The following is a 15,328-nucleotide window of genomic DNA, read 5'->3' as shown; positions in this document are numbered from 1 at the left end:
ATCTATGGTAAAAATTTCTTATGTGAGCATTCGATTATGTATGCATCGACAAAAATACATTTTATAATAAAATTTGTTATATATCTGATCTGCTTTCCACTATTAGCAGGTTTCATTTTCACTGTTCTTCTTCCTTGCCCTACGCAGCCAAAGGAAAGGAGGAAAGCAGAATGAAGAAGAAAAGGGAGAGAAAACATTCTAAAAAAGAAATATGGTAAAGATGTATGTGAGAAAAAACAGGAGCTAGTCTACCTTTTTAATCTTCTCTTTCTACCTAAACCACCATATCAGTGTTTCCCATAACTGTTTGAACAATCTCTCAATAGACATTTTAAATATATTGTGACTTTCATAACTATTAAGTGCTCGTAAGACTGCCCCAAATTAACAATTTATAAAATACACTTTAGAACTATGCTTTTAGTTAATGAATATGCAAGAAGCTGTGAAAATGAGTTCCTTTCAGATTGTCAGTCTTGCTCAGTACTTATTTTTACCTGAAACATTTCCTACTTCCCAAACACTGTTTAAAAATAATAGCTTGATGGGTTTTGACTCTGTCAGTATCATTTATGTGTAGTAAAACTAGAAAGAGAATACATACAGAGATACAATATCTCAACATCTCTCTTAATGTTTCCCCCAAATTACCATCAGTGTGACATATTCTCTTTAGGGACTATTGGGGTTTTTTTCACTGTGTGAACTAGTGGAAGCCAGCAGCTTAACATTTTGATCGCATAGAAATTCTAAGCTTTTAAATTGCTCAGACTTAGCAAAATTTCTATTAACAGTCAGAAAGCTGTCTCTGATCCTAGCTCTGCTTTTAACTAGTTGTGTGATCTTGGGCAGGTCATTACACTTGACTTGAATCCATCCATTTGAACATTTGGTCATTACGCCAGAGCTTGAAACCCACATTATGAATGCAGTGTTCATAATTGTGAAATAATTCCAAAAAAGGAACTGAAAGGTGATGGCTAAATTTAAACGGTCAAAACAAAGCTTAGCCTGCTACATATTTAAATATAGGCTTAGGTACAATTTTGCAATTCTGCTTAACAAAGGACTCTCTCAGTCTGGTAAAAATTTAAAATATTGGTACCTTCATCAACCTACAGTGAAAGCAAGTCCTTTGCAAAGGGCCATATCACCAATTATGGAATTGTACCTTGTTTATAATGAGAACTTGTCATAACATTTTTATTATCATATGTTTTCAATAATTAAAAAACATTTTAAATCTAGATAATCTGGCGCCATCAACTAAAACTATATTCAAAGTCAGCATGCTTAGACTGAACATGGAAATGCAATGAACTATTTTAAACCACTGAACAACCAGACTCCAGATATGAACTGATGTATCACATCACATTAGAAATGTACTTCTAACAGTTACAGGTGAGGAAGGTGAAGACTTTTGGATGGCTCATCTCACCGATGTTTCTGTTTCTCTGGGGCTGTGACCAGTTCACTGAAATCTCGGGGAGAGCAAGAATGAGAGAACCCCACAGGCTATAAAATCCAGGGAAGGAAATCAAGGGTACCTGACCCAAGTAGATACAATGGAATAGACTCCAATGGCAAAGGAGTCTAAACGTGATTAACAAACCAGTGAAATAATTTTGACACGTTTCCTTCTGTCATTTACGATATTCACATTTAATAAAATATGTTGGATGCTTAAGATAAAACTTCAAGAGTACGATAAATTTCTCCCCAGGAAATCTGACCGCAAATCTAATAGTTGCTTCCAGATGGATGGTGTTACACAGGGTTGGATCCATAGATCTGTCACTTAGTTTCCTTTTCTTGCTAGTCATTGCAAGCATGCATTGAGCACTTGCTGTTTGTCTTGACACTATGCTAAGGCTATCCATCCATGACTTCATTAAATCCTCATAAGTACTCTATGAAATAAGTGCTTTCAGAAAGGGAATTTTCAAGAAGGGATACAAATTTCATCAAAGTCAACGCTGCTAGGGAGTGGTGGAGACAGGACGTTCCCGTCAAGTTACTTTTTCCTTTGTTACCAATACACCGGCTTTCTTTGTTGTTTATCGATGCTCCTCATCATTGTAAATTCCCACATAGGAAAAATTTGGAGGTTACAGAGCCCTCAGTCTTGGTTTCTTCCCGCAACACTAAGGGTGAGGTTCTAGCTGACACCAAATCACTACGCTCCCTAACTTCCCCCTTTACCGTACATGGCTCTGGAGCATACAGTAAAAGTCCTCACTGTCGATCTGACCAAAAAAAAGGTATAATTTTGATTCATTCACACCGAACAGCTATTGTGTTGGCTGTTGTCCTTTTTATATTTGACAATCTAAGGGAAATGAGATCAGTGCCCCTGACTAAATAGTCAGGTATTGCATGTTTTAAAAATTCTTGTGTCACACTGGTTGAAAATCACTGCTCTAAATGAAAACCCACTACACCTTTCTGCTTTGGTTCCCCTGCACCTCCACCATTAAGAACACTTACAGGCACATCTTAAACATAAAAAAATAGAGAAAACGAAGCATTTCTACCATTAATTTCCATTCATTATGGGATGAAAATTACTGTCAGCTGCTTAGACTGAAGCTCCCTGTCACAGGAGGGCCTGTGACAGAGCCACCACGTGCAAGATTCTCATGTCACAGGAGGCAACACATCATGAATTAGGCTGAAAGTAATTTTTACTCTGTAGATCATTTCAATTATGTCCATCTAAGAATGAGAAACAAAGCATATATCTTTTCATTAGAAGTATGTATGAAATTATGATTTCTGACCTGGATCTGTTGCTGAAGCAAATTGATTTTGTGTTGTTGCTGCAGAAGTTGCTGCTGTTGTCTGGCAATCTGTGGAGAAATTATACAGGGAGTTTTTTAAGTATATTGTAGTCCTAGGGGGAAATTACCAATGTTCTGTTTCTCAAAGTTGGATTTGACACTGATTATTAAGATGATGCAAATAGATGTGCTTGTGTCTCTATGGTACCAGCAATTCATCTGTAAGTAGAATCAAACAAGACATTCAGTCTTCAGGAACAGCTATGGCACTTTTGGCCTAAAACAAATAAAGCCCTGAGACACTACAACAGTGATCTAATCCACTATGAATAGTTTCAAAAATCCCACCTCCAGGCAATATGTTACGAAGGTACTTTCTCTGACATTTTCAGCTGTTTTCTACGAAAGGGAGTATTGATTAAATGGAGTTTTGGTGACCAAGTGGTTCAGAGTAGCACAGAGTATGGTAAGATGCTTTATTTTTTAGTGAGGTTTTGGTTTTCGTGTTTGTTTCTTGGTTCTTTGGTAAATACTGTCATTTCTGCTTCCCACAAACCTCTAAATTGCCAACTCCTCAGCACACTCTATTCTGGTTTCTGCTCCTATTCTCAACAAAAATGATTCTTAATCAAGTTACCACTCACTTCCATTTTTTAAATTCTGAAGTGTTATTTTAGTTCTTACCTTTTGACCTTTCATCAGTATTCAACACTCAAGTGCTTCCAATGACCCTGAGCCTTCTTCCTTGGCTTCCAGGATGTCACATTGTCCTGGTTTTGCTCCTACATTTCAGTCTGTTCCTTCTCAGTCACCTTCAAAGCTTTCCCCAGTGTTGTAGTTCTACAAGGCTTAATTTTAGACTCAACTCTTTTCCCTCTATATCTACTTCCATATGTACACCAGGTGCTTAAAAATGTGTTTCTCTAGACTAGAACTTTGCTTCAAGCTTCAGGCCCATTTATCCAATGACATTCCCAAAGGTACTTCAAATTCAACAGGTTCAAAGCTAAACTCGGGACTTAGCCCTCAGTGTGGCCATCTGAAATGTTTTCTAAGTCAGTGACTAGCACAATCACCCCATTATTTGCTCTGATAATATCCTCTTACTAAATACATACTATGCTATGGGTCATGCGTATTATGCTCACCATTTGCCAAAAGCCTGGAGCTAAAACAGAATGAAGAGTTGATGAAGAATGCGAGACTGAATACACGAGAAGAAAATTTTAAACACTTTATTGGACCCTAAAGGGTAGGAAACCTTCTCATGAGAATGTAACACCACTCTTATAAATAAGCTCCGATTCTTATCCTCAACACTATCATTTTCTCTCTAGAAGAGTAGGTTTCCTTAAATTCAGTATCAGAAAGCTAAAAATTTAGGAAAAATACAAGAAGAGTCCTTTACTATCAATGAAAGAACCAATATGAAGGGGATGGGTCTAAATGGCTGCACAATAGACTTTTATTTCTCTTATGCACAATGGCACAACTATAATTATTGTAATACTTTCTTTAATCTCAGAAATACAGTAATTTCTTTTTTTTTCCTGAAGAAAGGTAGGAAAGGAGATGGCAGAAAAGGGGATATCACTTTTTCCCCCCTTAAGTCCAGTTCTTTCCTCCCACACACCAAATTTCAGCTGATATTTAAATCCTCTTATCAGCATCTTAATCATTTATCCAGAAACTGACTACCTGCACCACCCCACGCCCCCTTCTTCCCGTTCCAAGCTAGTGTTCCCTCTTGCCTGGACTGTTGAGACAGCCTCCTATTTGTGCTTTCTGCTTCTCCCCTTGCTCCCTACAGCCTATTATAACTCAGCGTCTGAAGAGATCCTTTGAAAAGGTAAGTTGTCACATCATTCATCTTCAAAATCCTTCGTCTCACTCAGAGTAAAGGCGAGTGTTCACGTAATGCCTGCAAGCCCAATATGACTTGGCCTCCTGCTACCTCTCTGATTTCATCCCCTTCTCTCCCCTTTGTCACTCCACTCTTGCCACACTGCTCTCCTGTCTCTTGAACACACCAAAGATGTTCCTACCTCCCAAGGATACTCTTGCCTCTGGGCTCTGCACTCACTTTCCCCTCCATCTGAAACACTCTTTTCCTAGACAACTGGATCGCTCCCTCCTTCCCCTCCTACAAGTCTCTACTCAAATACTAGCCTGCTGATAAGGTCCTCCCTGATCATTAGCTTTAAAAGAGCCTCTCTATCTGGCACCCTCATCTCTAATTCTGTGCTTTATTTTTCACCGTAAGCCTTAACAAACACTATTTTACTTTTTTATTTATAGTCTATATCTTCCCAACTAGAATTCAATACATAAAGGATTTTTGTTTCATTCCTTGCTGGATCCCAGGAATTAGAACAGAAGCCGGCATGAACTTGGTACTCAATAGATCTATTATTTGTTGAAGAGATGAATATGGAATGGAGCTCGGAGTCTGGGGGAAAGGCTGAACGGGAAATGGGTTCACTGGCATCTCCGAGGGCTGTGAGAGGAAGAGTGGGGTGTACAGAGGAGGCATACACTATACTAAGTAGGCAGCGTTAGGAGGAGAGTCAGGAACGAAGTTCTCAGGAGAAGATGAACCTAACCTGCATCTTAAGGAATAAATACTAAATGCTGTTCAGAGATTTTCCTGCAACCTGATGAGAAGATGATGATCACAAGAGTGGTGACTATGTGTGCCAGCACCGCATGGGAGAGCGGATCTGGGGGAGCAGACTGGGCTCTAGAAACCTGACCTGCGGCTCTCAGGAGAGATCTTCTCTCAGGCTGTGTAGGCATCACTGCCTGGCATCTCTCCAGTATGGGGAAGAAATTCTGGAAGAACTTAAGGATTTCTAAAGTTCAGAGGAGAATGTCAGAGAAAGTAAAAAATTCTAGAATCTTGTGATGATATTTAGGGGTGGGCCAGAACCTGAAAGAGAAAGAAAGGAACCTTGCACTCCGTTAGTGATTGCTCAGAGTTTTAAGGACCAGGGTGCCCTCAAACCCCCAAAGTAGGGATTCTTTACAAAGAAATATCCCCATCTGAGCTACAGTTTCAGAGGCTCCTAGAATTCTCTAGAATTCAGATGTCTGAAGGCATTGAGAGTTAAAAACACATAAGAAAAGAGTGGTGTTTTTCTAGACTATCACAGGCAATAATTCTGAACTGTTTTATTATAGGGGGTAAAGCAAAAGAAATATGGGCCATAGCCAACAACAGGCGAAATATATCTTTAAAGAAAATGATGAAGCATTTCATTAAAAATAAAAATAAAAAGCCATCTTTCAAGCATATATGAGCCACCAAGTAGAGAGAATAAATTGAAAGAAAGGGTATCTCTTCAAATATAATCTGACTATTTCTTTACCTCTTTCAGCTACACTAGTTTACAATTTGAGAGCAGTTTGGAAGGTTTTGCAGTAATGAAATACCCTGGCCTAAACAATGGCTCTCTTCCACTGTGGGTGGTGAGTGAACTAAGCCCAGAACATGGATGCTAGCCCTTTAAATGATGTTCCATCTCTATATGTAAGCTCATCTTATGACCCCCTCTATCTTCCCTTCTCATTACTACCAACTTTCCTTTAAGTAATAGTTCTTAATACTTTGTCACCAGTTTCCCACCACATGTGAATTCTTCTACATGTCACTTTGTACAGTCTGATGTCTGCTACTAAAGCTCCACAGAAGCCACACTCTTAAAGGCCAACAATGAGTATCTAAATGACAATTTCAGTAGCGTCTTGGTTCTGGATTTGTTCATTTTTCTCTCTCTAGCAGCTATATACCAGTATCTCCCAAGGATCCAGTTAGTTAGTTCTTGTACATTTTCTCATGATTTCACCACTACTCTAATTTAAGGTCTATAAACCTACCATTTCTCTGTATGAAACACTCTGGGAGCAAGATATTAACATGGCTGTCTCTTGTATGTCATTTAGATCTGACCACATCTAAGAAACACTGCCTTTCCATACAAATCAATATTTATCAAATTACTCTTCTTCCATTTCTTTCAATTCCTTATCACTACTTGAAATTACTTTATTTATTTCTCTTTTTCTTTGTCAGTCATCTCTTTCCACTAGAATTTAGGGGCTTTTTCGTTTTGGTTAACTGAGCTAGCCTCAGAAGTTAGCACAGTGCCAGGTTGAACAAATGAATGAAACTTACCTACTCCAGGGTTTTAAACTACCATCTCTATGTAGATAACCTGAGACATTTAGTTCAGCCCTCTCTTGTTTGGTATTTCTACCTGTCTCTCACGTACTCTAGAGTGACAACCTGACAATAGCTCTAATTCAACGTAAGATAGCCACATGCTTTTCCAAAGTTGCTCTCCCCCTAACTTTCCCTATTACTCAGGCTCAACACTTTTCCTCTGCCTTTGACCCACTCAAAAAATTCAACTAACCACAGCTCTTCCCCTGTTTATTCCTCTCTCCTGTTTTCCATGGCCAATGCCCAATCTAGTTCAGATTCTCACTCTTTCTTATCTAAAGTTCCTGCCCCATAATTGAAATTTTACTTCACTTGGTGAATCCTACGTATTCTTCAAAGCCCATAACAAACCCCTGTTTAATGAGACCTCTCACAATGTTCCTGACCGGAAACATTCTCTTGGCTCTCCACGGTTTGGGGACTCTTCTCTTGACCTATCAGCACTTCCCCTTGATTAAAATCACATCCATGTTACCTACCACTGAAGTAATCGATAACCTTCTTCATGCCAGAGTTTGCTTTGGTGTTTTTGCCTTTTAATTTAGTTATGTGGCGGGGAGGAGGGAGAGAGGCTTTAAATGACCTTTGTATGCCTGGGAGAGTGACACAAATAGGCAAACGAAAGCCCAAGGAATCTGTGACTCTAGTTCTTACCTGCTCTTGCTGCTGCTTGGCCAGCTCCATTTGCTGCCGCTGTTTCTCAATCTGCGACGCAGCCAGTTTCTTCTGCTCGTCATGGGCAGCCAGCAGCTGCTCTCGCAGACTGGTCAGCTGATTGATCATCCCCATGAGCTGCCTCTCCTTCTCAGCTAGGCTTTCGGGAGTCCCTGAAAAATAACACAGCCATAAAACATACAAGAAAGGAGAGGTGAGAAGAGAGTAGTGTTTCAGTGACAATGATTCTGTTGTATAGAGAACTATTCTAGATATAAAGTTCAACACACAAACAAACATACACTTTCCTGTAGATTTTAACTCAGTAGTAAAAAGTGACGGGTATTTACCCATCACAAATATCAGAATGAATGAATATTGTGGTTATTTTTTTATTTATAACAAGAAATATCCCATAGAGCTTTTCACTGTTATATTACAAGTAAATAAAAAAGCTGTAGGCTGAATAGCTACTATTTTTAATGTTCTATGTTGGGGACTGATGGAAATAAAAAGAAGTCTAAAGTAAAAAAGCAGCTCAAAGCACAGTTCCTGGACCTAAGTAGTTTTTTTAATCAAATTAAAAATTTCATACAAAGACATAAAAATTTAATAACCACAATTATTAAGAGTTCAAGGTATTATTATGAATGGTGTGATTCCTTTCAAAGAATCTTGAGGAATCAGAACTAAGGAATCCTACATTAAACAAGGGTGGAATCTATTAACCAGTCAAGTCTTAGACTGTTTCCTCATATGCCAATCCGACTTTCTTCAAAGTAGTATATTGCTAGCAGAGAAAATACTCAAGTTTGAGAATATAAATTTATTCTATCATGAAATAATGTAATACAGTTGAAAAAATGCACAGACCACATTATGGGCACCCAAGATTACAGTTAAATCCAAGATTTGGGGAAGGCACAGCAGTCATTTAAAATAAATAGCATGCTCAAGATTTTAAAGCACGCCCGGTGAATCATCTTAGTCAGATTAAAATACTTATTTGATACACTAGAGAGGTGAGCAGTTCACTGAAAGAAAAACATTATCACTTTTAATTGTTCTAAAATTCACCAGATAGACAAGACCCCTATGGTAAAGTACTAGAGGAGGAGAGAACATACTTTTTAATTACAATTTTCACTTGAAACATAAGACACTAAGCACTATTTTAATAATGCATTTGCCACCTGTATATGTAATTAGATAGAAGAATCTGTTATAACTCAGTCATCCTTTCCCATCCCAATGCATTTCTCCCTACCAATTTATGCTGAAAAAGCATGTGTTTTTTTAAGAAGTAGTAGCTCTAGTTAGTGGCTTATAATTTTCATGTGCCCATTTGGAATGGAAATAAAGTTTCTAAGAGTTTCTAATGTAATTTACATAGGCTAGAAAAGAAACATCCAGAAAAAAACTTCTGAGTGAATATAAGGCAAGAATTATGCCTTATACTCCCTGCCTTATTCACTGCAGGTGGCTCACTAGATTGTCACTAATAATTTATTATACCTCAGATATTTAGATCCACCAAAAAGAAGGACACTTAGCCCTGGCTGGGGGGCTCAGTTGGTTGGAGTGCCCTTCTGTGCACCAAAAGGCTGCATGTTCAATTCCCGATTAGGGCACATACCTAGGTTTAGGGTTCCATCCCTGCTCAGGGCTCAGACAGGAGGCAAGAGATCAATGTGTCTCTCACATCGAGGTCTCTCTCTCTCTCTGTCTCTCTTTCTATCTTTCTCTCAAAATCAATAAAAATTTTTTCTTGGGTGAGGATTTTTTTTAAAAAGAAGGACATTTACTCTAAGAATAATAACTATTTGAGTATTGTAATTAGAATCCTAACAGTAAATAATCTAAATGCTCAGAAGGGTTTTTTTAAATGAAAATATTCAAATGATGGCAAGATATGCATCTTCATACACTGTCAGAATACACACGAGGAAAAATAATACATAGTTTGTCTTGTAATACACATGATCTCCAAGGGGGCAATTTCACTTTGGAAAATCTAGCCCAGGAAAATTATAGAAAATAAAAATAAGTATCAATAAGCATTTTAAATGAAATACTAGAAATAATCTAAATGTCAAATGAGAATAGTCAAGTAATTAGGGTATATCCATATGTTAGAGTATTTTGCATCTATGAAAAAAGTAAGAATTTTTAATGATAGGGGACCTTGTTCGTGATATAAAGGTAGGTGAAAAATTGGATAGAAATGAGACTTCTGTATAAATACCTCAATGCATACACATACCTATATAGAAAAAAACGGGAAGAAAATTTATCTGTATATTAATAGTGGCTATTTCTAGGTGATAGGATTAGAGGTCATTTTAATATTTTCTTCAAATTTTTATATTTAGAAAATCTTCTACAGTGAACATTATTACTATTATTTACATACTTTAAAAATGTATTTCATGCAAATATGTGGGAGAATAATTTAAAAGCTTATGGTGGCATTATGAATTTTAATAACTGATATATCAATGTGTAAAGAAATATACTCACTTGATGCGTATAAACAAATATCAAATATCACATTGGCATCAGTACATGAAAGCTTAACAAAATCTTTTTATCTTCACTGATTAATACAGACACAAATAAGACTCATGTAAAATTTCAAGCAAATCTAACTTTTGAGTTGATATCCAATTAGAACTTTCTGAATCTTTAACCTGCCTCCCCTCATCCTGATCTCACTTTTCAGACACAACTCACTTTTCAGACACCTCACTTTTTTTTTCAGATACCTCACTTTTCAGACACAACTGGATTCGATTTCAGCTCCTACTGTGCTAACCCTTTCTTCTCAAGCCTCTTTACTGCGTCTTCCTCTTCTACCCACTCCTGAAGGCTCATAATCCTTCCAGTCCCACCCTCGGCCTTTCTCTGGCCCTGAGCTAACTGACATGATTCAGTTCCTAAACTTCTGTATTTCAACAATTCTAAGACACTTATTTTGTACATTTTCAAATCTCTGTGTCTTAGTGACTCTGAGACTCTGTGACTCTGCGTACTATCTCTGGGTCAACGAAATACTAAGGCATATGCCAGCCCTAAGCTTGTCTTCCAGCCCCAGCGACTTATTTCTAGATGCAGAATGGATATTTCTGAGTGTAGATCTAAGTTTTAAAATTTAACATGTATAAGGTGGAACTCTGCATTTGCCTCCCACTTTTAAAACATTCTCACTCAATCAACTTTCTAAGCTAGAAATATTAACATCATCTTTAATTCTCTTAACCACCTGTCTCTGCTATCCATTATATCAACAAATCATATTTTTCCTCAAAATAGCTTTTTTTCCATTAATTTAATTAATTTAAAGTATTTTTCAATATTATGTTCACATGAGTAAGTAATCAGTAATTATAAAAGGGTATGAGTGAAAGATTTCCTTTCAACACTGTCCTTTAAAAGAAACCAGCATTATTATTTTCTTGTGTACCCTATCCATGTTAATAAAGATTTAAGTATATACCACAATACTTCTATATTAGTTTACTAGGGCTCCCGTAACAGAAAAAATACCACAGATTGGGTGGCTTAAACAACATAAATTTAAATTTATTGGGTAGAAGTCCACGACTAGGAGGTGTCATCAGGGTTGGATCTGAGGGCTGAGGAAAGGATCTGTCCCAGACCTTTCTCCTTGGCTGTAATTGGCCAACATTTTTCTGTGTCTTCCCATCATCTCTCCTTGTACATGCCTGTGTCCAAATTACCTCTTCCTATAAGGACACCAGTCATATTGGATTAGGGCCCACCCAAAGGACCCCATTTAAACTTAATTGCCACTATAGAGAACCTATCACCAAGTACATTCACATTCTGAAGTACTAAGTGTTGTAACTTCAACAAATGAATTTTTAAAATATGTTTTTATTGATTTTAGAGAAGAGAAGAAGGGAGAGGGAGAGGGAGAGGGAGAGGGAGAGGGAGAGGGAGAGGGAGAGGGAGAGGGAGAGGGAGAGGGAGAGGGAGAGGGAGAGGGAGAGGGAGAGGGAGAGGGAGAGGGAGAGGGAGAGGGAGAGGGAGAGAGACAGAAACATCTATGAGAGAGAAACATTGATTGGCTGCCTCCTGCACGCCCCCTACAGGGGATCGAGCCTGCAACCCGGGCATGTGCCCTGACTGGGAACTGAACCAGTGACCTCTAGGTGCACGGGATGATGCTCAATCCACTGAGCCACACCGGCTGGGCAACATATGACTTTTTGAGAGGACACAATTCCTATACCCAAGAGACAACATAACACAGCCACTGCTGTATGGTACTTAGGGAGAGCTCTTGTTGCAGATTCCTTTTTTCATCTCCACTGTCATTCTTCACCATCTTTATCATGAATTGTTATAGCAAATTTGTAACAGAACTTCCTGTCATTAATTTTTCCCTACGAGCCTATCCTCTAAACAGGTACCAAATTTATCTTCCTAGAAAACAAACTTTGTCATGTCATTTCCTCTGTTCAAACACCTCCACTATCTTCAAAATAAAACGACAACTGATTCTTAAGGATGAATGAGTTCCTTCAAAACATAACCCAACCTTCCCACTTCCTCTGTGCATCCTAAGTACTGGTCACACTGAATTTTCTACCATTCTTCCCAAATATACCCTCACAAGTGCCAACTACCTAAACATTCGTTCTTCAAGCGGGAGCACATGTGTCTTGTTCTTTATAATTCTTTTCCTTATTGCCACTGATAACAGCCGTTCCCTTCATTAGGAATCCAAACAGCATGTATCTTCATCACAGTACTTACTCATTAATTGCATTACCTTATTTTCACATTTGTCTCCTAAAGTCTGTAGAGATAGTGGTGACAGCAACAATTTTAAATTACCTAATTTTTATATCTTCATTACCTACTTCAGGACCTTGCATACAGCAAACCGTCTAAAACTGTTTGGCAAATAAAGAATAAAGTCCATTCCCTTTATACCACCCTGAAGGTTAGGCCTGCCATATGGCCAAGAAAAATGTGGAGAAGTTTTATCTTATAAAACACTTGCATAAGTGTTCTGGGTTTGGCTCAAGAGAGTTAACAAGGAACTTAAGCTTTTGTAAAAGAAATTTTCCCCATTTTTAGAAAAATACTAAACGAACATGATAGAGCAAGTCCTAGGGCTTCATCTCTAAATTATCATGTTCTTTATAATTACCTCCCAGTGCATGGGGAGGGTCTAATAAATGTTCTTTTATGAACACTGGAAATTCTAGTAATAGTTATAAAACATTCTAGACTTAAAAAGGAAAATTAACTAGATCATTGGGAAATCCCAGAGGCCCACTGAACAAAAATTCTTTACTTAGGTTCAGGTTTTTTAAGATTCATACAAGTATGTGACGTTATGGGGACCTAGTCACATATGTATGGATGTATGGACTAGCAGCTCTGTCAGGTTCAAATAGTGTTCAGTTATTTGCATTGTTACGTGTTTTCATCTACTCTAGTCTTACTTCACTTTCCTTAAGATGAACGATTACTGAAGTAAAAGACAAATATATTCTGTGTTTCAGTTCTTCTTACTGCTTAGTAACTACAGGCATGGTCATCACTTGAGTGAATCCTATAGTTCTCTAGGTTCCATAGAAGAAGCACAGATCAGAAAATTCCTTGATATAATGTAACAGAAGTCACTAGGGAAGGAAATCAGCTTCAGTCATCCCATCTCGGTAAGAGATATAACCATCCATACATTGTTTGGATTCCTTTTTCTGCCTCATTTTCTAAATCTAATATGTATCTAATCTTGTTAACCCTAGATCATATTATAAATTAGTCCATGAATCATCATTTCCACTACTGCCCCTTACTCCAGACAACCATCACCTCTTGCCTTGATGACTATAACAATTTTCTCAACCATTCTCCCTATTTCCATTTCCCCTACTAAACCCATTCTCCAAGCAAAAGTTCAGAGCGATATTCAAAACAGTAAATCAGGTCATGTCACATGCCTGTATAAAATCATTTCATAGCTTTATACTGCATATAGAATAAAATTCAAACTCCCTATGCTTACAAAGCCCTGAATGACCGGGCCCTCAGCTTCTATGGCATCATCACCTCCCACTTTCTCTTCTGCAGAAAGGCTTTAGTCACATGGCCTTCTTTGAGTTTCTCTAAATGCAATATGCAAACATGCCCCCACCTTAGGGCTTTTGCACTCCAATTGTTTCCCTTGGAAAACTCTTCCCCTTGACCAGGGTTCCCAATCTGGGCACTTACTGACATTTTGGTCTACACAATTCTTTTTCTGGGGAGCTGTGTTTAGCGGCTAGATGCTGGTAGTACTCTCCACCTAGTTATAATACCCATCGAATGTCTCCAAACATCGCCAAATTTCCCCTGGTAGAGCAAAATCATCCCCAAAGGAGATCATCAAATGACTGGCTCTCTCCTTTAATTTCTTCAGCATAAATCCACAGAGCTGCTCCTATGTGCCTCACACCAGCCTAGGTGCTGGAGATGCTACAGTGTACAAGCCAGACAAGAATGTCTGCTTCATCAATTTTGCATTTAAATGGAAGAGATAATCGATCAATCAATCAATCAATCAAACTCAGATCCATTCAGATGGCAGTATTTGTTGAATGAACTGCAAATACAGTGAATAAATAGACTAACTTAAGTTAGTCTAAATTTACAACTAAAGCTTCTTTTAGTGGCACTCTTATCCAAGGTGAGAGAAAGGCAGACCCCCCTCGGATTCTTATCGCAAGCCGGCTTGTTTTCAAACTGTCTATTGTTATTTAAACAGAATTATCTCTTTCAAGCCACATACGGAATAGACATATCTCTTTTATCTCAGTATGTCATGTCACCTAAGAGAGAATCTACTTTAATCCACATGTTGAATCCACATAGGATGTCTCTAGTTCATGGGTTCTGAAAGGCCACAGTATTGTTGAATGGATTATTTCCTTGAATCTATTACTGGCATTATACAGCTGTTTGGTGTTTGCCTTTATGTTTCAGCTTCTAGAAAGAACAAAATTATAGCTTTCATGAACAGCCAATTTTTTCCTATACTAACTTCAGCCGGCATTTTCTTTAACACCAGATACCACACCTCGCCTGCCTAAATTAATGCCTTCTGAGTAGGGTGAGAAGGGTCCACCAGGGACACCAATGGGAAAGAGACCAGGCTCTAAAGAATGCTTCAAAGAAGGCAGGTGGAGAAACTGATCTAGGCATTTCTGAGTGGCCTCGCCAGAAAACCTCTCAAACAATGCCCTTCTTTTATAACCTCACCAAGACAGAACTACTATTTGAGAGAACTTTGCATGCAGATATTTTTGTTATAATTCCGCAAATAAATTTGAGTCAGTAAAATACAAATGTTGCAATGACTTTATTGAAAAACAAATGATCTGTTCAGATTAGCCAAAGCCACCAGGGATCCCCAACACTGTCCTCAGGGGAAGAGCCAACGCAGTGACCTTCAGTGTAATGGAATTTCATGCTGGTTGAACCAGCGTGAGACTCGATTGGCTACCAACCGGAATGCCGGCACCAGGTTTCCCCTTTCCAATACCTAGGAGGCTATGAAAGGCATTGCTTTATCGTTCACAGAAACTTTATTCAGTGCTTTTGCTTTAGATAAGGACAAAAAAAACTCTCTAAACTGGCCAGTTATACTATA

General features: G+C 38.2%; 1 protein-coding gene across 4 annotated transcripts in view; it reads right to left on the bottom strand.

The window, feature by feature from the left end:
* SOX5 (SRY-box transcription factor 5) overlaps positions 1 to 15,328 on the bottom strand; it is an 891,887-nt gene that overhangs the window by 183,883 nt on the left and 692,676 nt on the right. For all 4 annotated transcript variants that reach the window (XM_081129463.1, XM_081129465.1, XM_081129464.1 and 1 more), the window contains 2 exons: positions 7,660 to 7,832; positions 2,784 to 2,852 (listed from right to left, as the gene is read on the bottom strand). In XM_081129463.1, the coding sequence (XP_080985589.1) occupies positions 2,784 to 2,852; positions 7,660 to 7,832 (242 nt within the window). The remainder of the gene's footprint in view (positions 1 to 2,783; positions 2,853 to 7,659; positions 7,833 to 15,328) is intronic.

This window comes from Miniopterus schreibersii (assembly GCF_964146895.1).
Source record: "Miniopterus schreibersii genome assembly, chromosome: 2".
NCBI lineage: Eukaryota > Metazoa > Chordata > Mammalia > Chiroptera > Miniopteridae > Miniopterus > Miniopterus schreibersii.
Note: the sequence above shows the minus strand (reverse complement) of the source record. Positions and strands in the feature narration are given on the sequence as shown.